Source organism: Zootoca vivipara, chromosome 2 (genome assembly GCF_965207765.1).
Source record: "Zootoca vivipara chromosome 2, rZooViv2.hap1.1, whole genome shotgun sequence".
Taxonomy (NCBI): Eukaryota; Metazoa; Chordata; class Lepidosauria; order Squamata; family Lacertidae; genus Zootoca; species Zootoca vivipara.
The window spans coordinates 40703653-40715622 of NC_142584.1; the positions used below are offsets into that span (position 1 = coordinate 40703653).

General features: G+C 44.7%; 1 protein-coding gene across 4 annotated transcripts; it reads left to right on the forward strand.

Moving 5' to 3' along the window:
- The first annotated feature begins 3258 nt into the window (after nt 1–3258).
- Nucleotides 3259–9523, forward strand: LOC118081493 (volume-regulated anion channel subunit LRRC8D-like). 4 transcript variants are annotated; one of them, XM_088661702.1, is made up of 3 exons: nt 3260–4607; nt 5070–5402; nt 7682–9523. In XM_088661702.1, the coding sequence occupies exons 2-3, from the start codon at nt 5384–5386 to the stop codon at nt 8845–8847; spliced, it is 1185 nt and encodes a 394-aa protein (XP_088517828.1). In that variant the 5' UTR covers nt 3260–4607; nt 5070–5383; the 3' UTR covers nt 8848–9523. The 4 variants fall into 4 exon arrangements, with proteins under 4 accessions (XP_034963872.1, XP_088517828.1, XP_088517825.1 ...); XM_088661699.1 differs by having other exon boundaries at nt 5242–5402; XM_088661700.1 differs by lacking the exon at nt 3260–4607 and adding an exon at nt 5510–5701 and having other exon boundaries at nt 5267–5402.
- Nucleotides 9524–11970: the final 2447 nt, after the last annotated feature.

The window sequence follows — 11970 nt, forward strand, 5'->3', positions numbered from 1 at the left end:
TTCTTTTCTTTTGAAGCCAGCTGAAGCATATGAAAACATTTTCTGTGCACCGTTACTGGCATTTTGTCAGTTTCCTGTGGGGGGGGGGTAGCCTCATTTCTAGTATGGTGAATAGCATTCTAAAGGTTGCAGAGATGATTTTTCTGAACCAATCCTCCGCTGTCTGTTTGTACAGCCCTTTTAGGCATAAAATCAGTCTGATGCTTCTTTTGGTTTTTGGGGGGGGGGCTGTTTCAAGGATATTTAAAAGCAGAATACTGGGTGCCTATATTTATAACAAAGTCCAGATGCAGGTAACTCTTAAGTCACCTTGACCATGGCTCTTTGCCATGCCTGCCAAACCGACGAACTCTCTTCTGCTGGGACCCCCTTGTCCCATCTTTCTCCGAACACTCTTCCTTCCTCTTTTACATTGACCGAGACATCTCCGTCCTAGCAACTGACCTTCACCAGTGACCTTTGAACCCCTTCTGGTTCCTCACTGGTCCTTGAGCCATTATTTGTTGCTGTTTAACCACTGCCTTTCTCTTCATCTTCTTTCTCAAAATGCCTTTCTTCTCTCTGGGGGGGGGGAATACTGGTTTGCGCCACCCTTTTTCTCTGAACTTGTTGTTGGCAGGACTTGTAAATTAAATTTCTTTTATGACATTCTGAATTTATCTACCATGAATTCTAGGGAAATCACATTTTTCCCTCCTCTTGACCATACTCCTCCCATTTATGGCCCTGTAAAGTATCCCCTCATTCAACCAGAGCATGCACTGCAAACTTTGCCACACATACCATGCATTGGACACTTTACCACACTCTACCTCCCAGTTTTTCCTTGTTTCCTAAATGTCTATTTGTCAGGGGACCTCCTCCCTACTGACTACTAACATACACATTTTCCTCCTCCCTTTGCCTCTTACCCAAAGCGCATGGTTTTCCCAGTTGACCTCTAATTAACTGAGTACTACCAACACGCTGGAGATGTGATCAGGATCTCCCTTCCCCTCATTAAAGGGGGCCAATTCCCTTCAAGGTACCTTTTCCCTTTCTACTTACCCCAGCCGGCTTTTCCTGTTCTTCCCTTCCAACCTCGGTCCTTTTGCCTCTTTGTCCAGGGCACGGAAACTCAAGGGCCACCTCTGATCCTCCGGAAAAAGTCTGCCGGTGTGCACCAGACCAGAGGCGCCGTTAGGAATCTGCGCCCTGTCCAGTGGGGCAAAAGGGGACTGCCTCTGGTTCAGGGAAATGCCCTCATCCGAGTCACGCACGGCACCAGAAATGTAAGGTGGATGACTGGCTTCCCAAATTGACCAGACGAAATCTCAGGCAGTTGAACAATTTTATTATTGGTTTGTCGGCAAAACAATATGGAGCAGTAGGGAAAAAAACCATTCCTCATTCTGCCCGACCCATGGGCATACACAGAGTGCTTTTATACCTTTTTGACAGAGTGAAGTGAAGATCAGCCTTTCTGCAGTACTTCATCAACCAATCAAGAGAGAGCACCCCAAGATGCAAAGTCACCCGCCCAACTCTACTAGGTGGCGTTATGTACCTGGTACCTTCATACACGTGTCTATGTGGAATTTTACAGGCACAATTGTGGTTGTGCTCTACTTATAATTTGCGGTGGGCTACATCCTCTTGCTCTTGTGGTTTATGCTAGAATTTCTTAGAAGTGCTGTGTGTGGTTAGATCTTTGCATTAGATGTGCAAACATTCTGTGCCTGTGTGCAAAGTGCTGTCTAATTTACTTTCTATCAGAGGCAGAGAGATTTAGAAAATGGAGTTCCTCTTGCTTTTAGGGCCTGCATGGTCTGACCAGGATTATTCTGGCCCTGGTCATTGCCACCCTATAGACATTCCATAAATGCGGTGCCACCACTGAAAAGTCCCTTTCCCTGATCGCCACCAGTCTAACCTAAAGAGGTTGAAACACCTAGAGATGGGCCTTGAGCAGAGACCATGAGACTGCAATCCTAACCCCAGCACATGGGAGTAAGCCAAGCACAGTTCAAGGCCACATTCCAACCAGACATCTGAGGGTGTGGCCTCAGGAGGAGGCATGGCCTAGGTGTGGAGGGCCTGCATCTCTCCCTCCCTGCCCAGGTCTGAAGTTCCCCAGGCGAGGTTTGACTGGCGCCTTCATTATACACCTTTAGATGCCAGGCAAAAACGTTCCTCTTCAACCAGACCTTCGGCTGGTTGACATCTTATACCCCTTTAAAGTTTGTGTGTGAGAGGGGGTGAGCGGGGTTATTGGTTTGTGGGGTTTTTTGTTCTTGTTTTCCATCATGTATTTTGTGCTTTTATATTGTATTTTTAGGTTGTGAACTGCCCTGAGATCTGTGGGCAAAGGGCAGTATACAAATGTAATAAATTATCATATAAGCAGTACACCACCTTAGGTTTCAGGCAAGGAGTTTGGGAAAACACCACACCGCACCGCACCACAGAGGAGTCTGTCAGAAATAGTTGGGCTTGTCATTATGTACATCCACTGCCTTTGATATGGGCAATGACTGAAAGGTTCCAGACATGATGATGGATTAGATGTCAGACTGGATCATTTGCTCCAGTAGCTACTTATGCCAGTATTGGATACCCGACAGATTTATATTCTCTCTTCGATCAGAGGTCTTCAACGGGTGGATTGGGGACCCACTACCAGGTTGCAGCATGATCTACGGTGGGTCACAACAGCAGCACTATCACCGTATGGAATGAATGAATCAATGAATAGGTCCCCAAATATTTGTTTGGATTACATGGGGGTCCTGTGTATGAAAACACGGAAGACTGTTGTAGCTTAAACATACATGTTCTACGTCACCAGGTTCATTGGCTGTGTGTTGGAGCCTAATGCCACCTAGTGGTTAAAATTATTCAGGCACCTCAAAGAGCTATCATAAAATGCACTTTATTTGTGAAAGATATGGGTGTTCAAACTCTACTAAGACAAGTCTTTTCAGGTATAAGGCAAATAGCCGATTCTTCAAACCCCACTGAAGACTCAGCCTATGCACAACTGCGATTTGCTCTCCTATGTGATCAATTAGCTGCCGACTTCCTTTTGGAAGGGAAAGTTATACATTTTTTAAAGGGAATAGATAGATAGATAGATAGATAGATAGAGAGAGAGAGAGAGAGAGAGAGAGAGAGAGAGAGAGAGAGAGAGAGAGATAGATGCCCACTGTCCATTCCTCTTATGGGATTAAGCCTCCTTACCAGTCTTCACAGCATACAGATTTCTGGGATCACAACCAACCACATTGTTCGGCTGTGTCAGGTCTTACAAGGCTGTATGTGGGTAGAGTGGGTGATTATGTTCCTGTATTGCACAAGTGAAAAATAATGCAACTTTAAGGGGAGATTTTGCAAAACTGAATCAAGGAATACAGAACATGAAACCTTGACCGAAAAATATTGCATCTGTGCCAACTCTGACCACACATCAGAAAGGGCGGGACCCACCAGCTGATACACGCAAAAGACATGTGTCAGTCAGGTTTCAGGTCTTGTTATGGGACCTAGAGAAGCCAAGGGAGCTGAGCAAGAACAAGTGGGTGGTCCAAAACAGGGACAGTAGCGTAGGGTGCAGGCATCACACCAGAGAAGAGTCTCTCAGGCTGGGGCTAAGGCTTTATTGGGCCTAGTGGGAAGGGATTGGCCTTTGAGGGTCACCTAACTGAATGCTCAGGTAGACCAGTATTATATGTCGTTGAAGCAGAGTTCAGCCTACCAAACATGCAGTCAAAACAGAGTCCTGGTGCTGCAGAGATTAAGACAGCAGTCTGCTGGGAGTCCTGCACACACAGTGGGTGCCGTGTAACAGGCCTCTGCCTCCAGGGAGCTTGCAGTCCACAAGAGCCAGTATGCTGTGATGGCTATCATGTTGGTATTGCTGTATACCAGGATCTTCAAACTGACCTGTATCAACTTGTGTGCCCTTCCCTTTCTCGTGTGGCTAGAGTTTCCATGTGCGTCACATTCTTCAGTCAAAGTTTCAATTAGTCCTTGATTCATTCTTTATTTCACAGTTGTGTAATGCAGGAACAGATCTCTTGCTCAAGCCACCCCACCCACCCCGATGACCTTATGGCTGTTACGTATTATCAGCCTTGCCTACCTCACAGGGTTGTTATGAAGAGAAAATGAAGGCAGGAAACTATGTTTTGTCGGGTTCTCTGGTGGTTTAGTGATCTTAGCGTAGCCTCTTTCTTTCTTTCTTTCTTTCTTTCTTTCTTTCTTTCTTTCTTTCTTTCTTTCTTTCTTTCTTTTTCTTCCTCCCTCCCTCCCTCACATTTTTCCACTGTGAGTTACAGAAGACAGAATAAGAAGTATGAGTGAATCTGAGGTAGTTCGTCACAATTGGTAGCAATCCCTTTGCAAGCAAATGAATTCCGAGCAACGAGCTTCGCTTCCCTCCGCCTTTCTCCAGTCCTTTCGTCCTGCATGGAGCTGCCATGGAAACGGAATAAAGCCTCTTGCACTGGGCACAGTGGTGTGCAGGCTTAACGCACAAGCAACGCAGAGGGTTTGGGAGAGGAAGATCCTTGTGGACGGGAGAGAAAAGGGCAGAGGTTATGCATGAAGAGTTCTAGAACCGCCTACAGGTGAGGAATTGGTGCCAAATGGGATAAGGAAGTCAGAGAGGGAGAGAAGGTTGGTATGTAACCCACGACCAGTGTTATAACCACAGCCAAAAAAATGCTTGTGTCTATGCATGCTAAAATCACCCTTCTAAATGATATCTAAGGACAGCCTGCTGCAGATCTAGCAACAGTGAAATGGTTCTGTTTCTGAGCGTCTGGGAGTGCATGTGTTTTGTTAGCGGATGTTTTAGGGTGCCCCCAAACTGTTGATATTTTGTGGGAGGGATACAAACACATACTGGAACTTTAGGTTTGCACAGTTAAAGTGGATTGCAACCCTCTGTCGTCCTAGTGTCACAAATCCACTTTAAATAAACAACAATGGACTTTTTGAAGTTTACAAATTGATGGGGAAATGCATTCAAAAGTGTGGGATGAGTTATTTATTTATTTATTTATTTGTATAACGCCCTATACTTGCAGGTCTCAGGGCAGTTCAATGACACGTAAACACCCTGCACGCAAATAACGGTGAATGTAAGATAAATACTCTTTGTCATATAACTACCCCATAAACAAAGCAGAACAAACGCTCAATGAAGATCAGATTGTCCTACTATGTGCAAGCATATGAGGATGAATGCTGAATAAACAGGTTGTCTGGAGGAGCCCCGAGTACCCGAGTATTGTGGACAAACAACAACATTGTCAGCAGCAACAGCCAAAAGGGAACTCAAGCAACAGCTGCTATCAGAGACACCAGGATTAGATCCTCTCACAAACAACTTTTAGCACAAATGTGCGAATCACTTATTGGTACAGTATCTCTGCTTTTCAACTTCAAGTAACAGTAATTATTCCATCTACTCAGAGTAGGATATCATTAAGCCTAGGCCATTTCCCACTTGCCTGATCCTCTGTAGGACATGGAAGACAAAGATGGGGAAATGGAAAGTTGCCTAAACGCCACACGGTAAACCACCCTCTGTACGACCTTAAGGCATTTTTCCATCTTTCCGCTTTCCACAAAGCGAAGTCTGGTTACAGGATCTAAGGAGAAACTGTGAGCAAGGAAGTGTTGCTGCTATTCATGACTTGGAGATACGTCTTGCTTGGTGAGCATCTTGGCAGGTGGCTATATGAATTATATTCTTAGCAAATTTTAAAAATGTTTTTCAAGCCACTCCGTCTCATTACAATTATTCTTATTATTCAATTAGGTATTTATATCCTGCTCTTCCGAGCCAAACACATAATCAAGACAGCATGCAGGATAAAATACAGTGGTACCTCGGTTTATGAACACAATTGGTTCCGGAAGTCTGTTCATAAACTGAAGCGTTCATAAACTGAAGCGAACTTTCCCACTGAAAGTAATGGAAAGTGGATTAATCTGTTCCAGACGGGTCTGCGGAGTACTCAACCTGAAGCGTACTTAACCCGAAGCATGGGTGTAATTGGTTCTGGAAGTCTGTTCATAAACTGAAGCGTTCATAAACTGAATCGAACTTTCCTATTGAAAGTAGTGGAAAGTGAATTAATCCGTTCCAGATGGGTCTGCGGCGTTCGTAAACCGAAAATTCGTAAACTGAGGTGTTCATAAACCGAGGTTCCACTGTAATAGCAAAAACAAACTAAAATGCAATGTTAAAAACAATAACAAGGAAGCCACAATAGCAATAAAAAAGCAGGGTTGTTGTTGTTTTAAATAAAAAATTAAAGAGTCCATAGGTCAGGGGTGGGAAACCTGTGGCTCTCCAGATGTTGTTGCAGACTCCTCAGTGGCAAGGTTGATAGGAGCTTGAGGACTCAGCTACATTAGTAAGGAAAAAGTGTTTTATATGCGTTATAACACTGTGACACCAGATAGCACTGTGAAATTCTGTCCTTCGTCAACATGCTTTCCTACTATGTTGTTTACAACACGTTTTCCTGAAACACTTTTTTTAATGTATCTAGATCCAGCCTAAAACCAGCGACAACTGGAGGGCTACAAGTCCCTCCCTGCCCTAGATTATTATTTGGAACGGCAGTTGCCAACTCAGCATCCACAAATGCCCTGCTGCCCACATTGGTGCCCCTGGCTGGGGGAGGACAGATTATGAGCTTTCATCTTTCTTTCTTTCTTTCTTTCTTTCTTTCTTTCTTTCTTTCTTTCTTTCTTTCTTTCTTTCTTTCTTTCTTTCTTTCTTTCTTTCTTTTTAAAGTAAGTCTCTAGCCTTCCTGGAAAGTTATGAAGCAAAACATACAGGTACCCTTCTAAGTGATTTCTGCAAGATGGGCCAGCCTGGGGGCTGCTGCCTATCAATGCTTTTAATGAATGAGTGAAGCTGTGATTGATAAATGTGTTGTTTAGACACCAGGCATTTGGGATCCTAAAGAGCTACTGTTTTCCCCTGCTCTTTAGTGCACTTTTCTTGTTTCTATCTTCCCGTAGCAGTGAGGATGCATCTTCCCTAAGGTCTCTTAGTGCTTACTAGGGATTATTCCCAGGTAAGTGGGTGCAGGATGGCAGCCTAGACTTTGGTTTATGGTTGACACTCAGTAAACAGGTGGTTCTTGTGTCTTTGGCAGCTGTATGGCAGGCAGAAACTCAACAGGTCAAGGCAAGCCTTTCCTAGTATGGAAAGCTTCGCCATAACTGTACTCTATCGTTTGAGTTATGTCTGGCAACTTTGTTCATCAATGATGGTGCTATCAATAGTGCCACACAATGCCCGCTGTACAACTTCCAGGAGAGGAGCATTCAGTGTGGCAGCATCAAAATGATGGAACTCCCTCCCAATGTACATTATGCAAGCTCCTTCTGTTTTATAATTTCAAATTTAACCAAGCCTTCTTTGAAGTGTGACCAGTTCTGTATTTTAGTCATTTATTGCTGAACAATTTTAATGTTTAACTTTTTATATTGTTCCATGTAACTTTGTATTGCTCACAGTTTAGGGATGTCTGTGTGTGTGTGTGTGTGTGTGTGTGTGTGTGTGTGTGTGTGTGTTTATAAATGGAGCACTAGCTAAATGTGCTAAACAAGCAGACTTTGTTTCAGTGCATTAGCCAAGGATGTTACTCAATTCCAACTTACCATTTGCTTCTAGTGATGTTTAACCTGACAGAAGTGACCTTCCTCGGTGATGCCCACGCTCGGTTCCAGACTCTAAAGCCTTGGTGGGATGTCCTGATGGACTACTTGGTAGTAGCGATGCTGATGGTCTCTCTCCTCTCAGGTACTCTGCTGATTTCTGTTGACCATATGACCTGCTTGCCTCTGAATTACAAGCTAAATGAGACCACAGCAGCTATGCTCAAGCATGGAGCTATGGACAGTGCCACCAGTGAAGAGTTTTCTGCTGAGAACAGTGGACGCCCAATCAACCTTGACTACCAGCAGTACCTGTACATAAACCATGTCTGCTATCAGAATGCTTTGCCTTGGTTCTCCAAGTATTTTCCTTACCTAGCACTTGTCAACTCACTGCTCTTAATGGCAAGCAGCAACTTCTGGTTCAGGTACCCTAAGACGTCCTCAAAGATCGAACACTTCTTATCCATCCTCATGAAATGCTTCGAGTCACCTTGGACCATCAAGGCTGTATCTGAAATGGTCTACCAGAATTTCCTAGACCTACCCAAAACCAAGGTTACTGGAGGGTGTCAAGAACAATTTATTTCCCCTTCATCCTCTCCTATCCTTGACTGGAAGGAGAGGGAGCAGGGCCGGGCACTCTTTGAGAAGATCTGCAGATTCAGGGCACACGCTGAAGGTGCCAACTTGATTTATATGGTCTACATGGGACAAACAATCTTCAAAGTTGCCAAGATCCTATCTGTGCTGGGCTACACTTCCAACTGCATAGGAGCCATCTCCTTTGAACATGTTTGCTGGCTGGACACAGAGAACCTCACTGGCTACTCTGTTTTCCTCTGTAACCACAGCTTAGCTTTCATTCTGCAGAAGTTGATGGTTACCTACCTGCTCTTGGTATTCCTCTATGGGGTGGTGGCGGCTTACCCACTGTTGTGGCTGTTGCGGCAGCCGCTGCAGAAGTATTCCTTTAAGCAAAGGCAAGAAGACAGTCACTTTCTTGGCATCCCAGATGTCTACAATGACTTTGCTTTCCTCCTGCACATGGCTGATCAGTGCGACCAGCTATACTCCTGGCGGTTTGCCATCTTCCTCTCAGCCATGAGCAAGAGCTCTTTGCTGGATGTGGGCCTTGAAAACAAGGCAAGTATTGAAGGGCTGCAGCTGCATGTGCATTGATACTCACTGGCATCAGAGGACTAAGGCTTCGCAAGCTGCCAGACTATCTAGGGCCCTATTCTGTGAAATGGAAATCCTGAAGTTTGCAAACAGTCCCAGACTAAAGCAGCCAGAAAAATAGGTATACTAACCTTTCTCAATCCTCATTGGTCAAGATGGGCCCCAATGACCTAGGAAGGCCCATAATATTCCACATCCCATTTCCAGACATTACAACCTGGGGTTGTCTCTCTCAGGGGTCTCCACCAGTATCTCTCTAAGCAATTTTGGCAAGATGAAATATGCACTGTTCAGACCTGCCCTTGTTGGGCTGGGATTATGAATATGGATTTCATATGGATATGAAATGGAAGAAGGCGTACAGCTCAATAGTTAAGCATGGGCTTTGTATGCAAAAGATACTAGGTTCAATCGTTGGCATCTCCAGTTAGGGCTAGGAAAGGCTCCTGTCTGAAACCATGGAGAACTGCAGCTAGAAAGTACTGTAATACTGACCTAGACAGATCAATAGTTTGATCCAGTTTAAGGAGCCTCTGATATTCTGATTAATTGACGGCTGAAGATAAGGCAAATTCACGACTGGATCCTTTAACTTTTGTTTCTGTTTTAATGCAGTAGTTTTTATTAGCTGCTCTGCAATAAAAACAACAGGTACCTGCATTGCCTGTGAACTTTCCTCCCTGGGGTTAATAACAGTTCGTTCTCTCTCTCTCTCTCTCTCTCTCTCTCTCTCTCTCTCTCTCTCTCTCTCTCTCCCTCTCTCTCCCTCCCTCCCTCTCTCTCTCTCTCTCTCTCTCTCTCTCTCTCTGTGTTGGGGGGTGGGGAGGGATCAAGGAATTGGCAGCAAGAATTGGAAAACTTCAATAGAAGCCAAAGTCTCTTATGTATTTCTGCTTTAAACAACAACAATCCTATACACTTACCTGGGAATAAGTCCAATAGGGACATAGGTAAAGGTAAAGGGACCCCTGACCATTAGGTCCAGTTGTGACCGACTGGGGTTGCGGCGCTCATTTCGTGTTATTGGCCGAGGGAGCCGGCGTACAGCTTCCAGGTCATGTGGCCAGCATGACAAAGCTGCTTCTGGCGAACCAGAGCAGCACATGGAAACGCCGTTTACCTTCCCGCTGTAGTGGTACCTATTTATCTACTTGCACTTTGACGTGCTTTCGAACTGCTAGGTTGGCAGGAGCTGGGACCGAGCAACAGGAGCTCACCCTGTCACAGGGATTCGAACCGCCGACCTTCTGATCAGCAGGAAGGTAAACGGCATTTCCATGTGCTGCTCTGGTTCGCCAGAAGCGGCTTTGTCATGCTGGCCACATGACCTGGAAGCTGTATGCCGGCTCCCTCGGCCAATAACGCGAGATGAGTGCTGCAACCCCAGAGTCGGTCACGATTGGACCTAATAGTCAGGGGTCCCTTTACCTTTACCTTATAGGATATATGAAAAGTGTGTCAATGAGGCACTTGCATAAGAGGTGTTTCTTATGGCAAGAATGAAAAATCATCATAACCTATAACAGGCATCCCCAAACTGCGGCCCTCCAGATGTTTTGGCCTACAACTCCCATGACCCTAGCTAACAGGCCCAGTGGTCAGGGATTATAGGAATTGTAGTCCAAAACATCTGGAGGGCCGAAGTTTGTGGAAGCCTGACCTATAAAAAAAAAGTAGAGGCCTTGTAGCCCTGCAATCAGAAACAAGGATTTACAGTGCAATCCTATACATGTCAATTCAGAAGTTCTATTGTGGTTAATGTATCTTCCTAAAGTAAGTGGATATAGGATTGCAGCCTTCTTAACTGGTAAGCAGATTGACAAAGAGCTAGTCCATCACTTATGTCATGCCTAGAAAGCATGGGTCCAAGTAGTTTCCTGCAGATTTCTCCATGACCCACACTTTCAAGGCATGGGTCCAAGCAGTTTTCCCCTTGCCCCACTCCTTTCCAATTGAAAATCTGCTCTTTAGCAGCAGGACGAGAGGAAGTGTGGATAAGCTGGGAAAGCAAGCTCACAAAGTAACCTTAGTAGTCTCTAGTTAATGATACAGCTCTGTGGTGTCCCCAGTTCCAAAAGCAATTCAGGACAATGTCCCTTATTTTAAACACAAACAAGGAAGAATGCCAAAAACAGGATTGAGCAACATAGTGGAACTCAGAAGACAAAAAGTACTGTACTCCCATAGAAATGAAATGGCCTGTTATGGTTTGCATTTTGTTGGAAGAAACCAATGTTCCGGCTAAATGCAAAACATACTTAACTGTAGCTAAAGTCACACAGGTGATGTTATCTGAATTAGAGGTGACAGACCATGGCAGGAAAGTCAAAGGAAAACCAGGAAGTAAAATTAATGCTTCCCACCCCCTACCCGCCAGCTTTGCACTTTCCACAGAAAAAATTCTAGGAGTCTGTAAGTATTCGACATTTCCTTTTGATGCAATCTGCATTTGTATTCTTATACTGTATAGGTAAGAATCAAGTAGGTAAGGTTTGGGGAACCCATGGTCCTTCTCCACACATTTCTAGACTACGTGTCCTATCATCCTTGATCCTTAGTAATGTCAGCTGATGGTGATGGGAGTTGGAATCCATCATCTGGAGGGTCCCAGGTTCCCCACTCCTGAAGTAGAAGGCATATATTTAAAATAAAGATGTGTGTGTCTTAGGATGGAGTCATGTGTGGGCATGTATAGATACATGCAGCTTTTCTTCTTAAACCCTAACTTGATCACTATCTAAGACAGGGGTCCCCAAACTAACGCCCGGGGGGCTGGATGCGGCCCAATTGCCTTCTAAATCCGGCCTGCGGATGGTCCAGGAATCAGCATGTTTTTACATGAGTAGAATGTGTCCTTTTATTTAAAATGCATCTCTGGGTTATTTGTGGGGCCTGCCTGGTGTTTTTACATGAGCAGAATGTGTCCTTTTATTTAAAATGCATCTCTGGGTTATTTGTGGGGCATAGGAATTCGTTCTTATTTTTTTCAAAATATAGACCGGCCTCCCACAAGGTCTGAGGGACAGTGGACCGGCCCCCTGCTGAAAAAGTTTGCTGACCCCTGATCTAAGAGAACGTAATAAAGGCTTGCTTTGCTCTGTACTTTGGCTTTGGCAGCTGTTA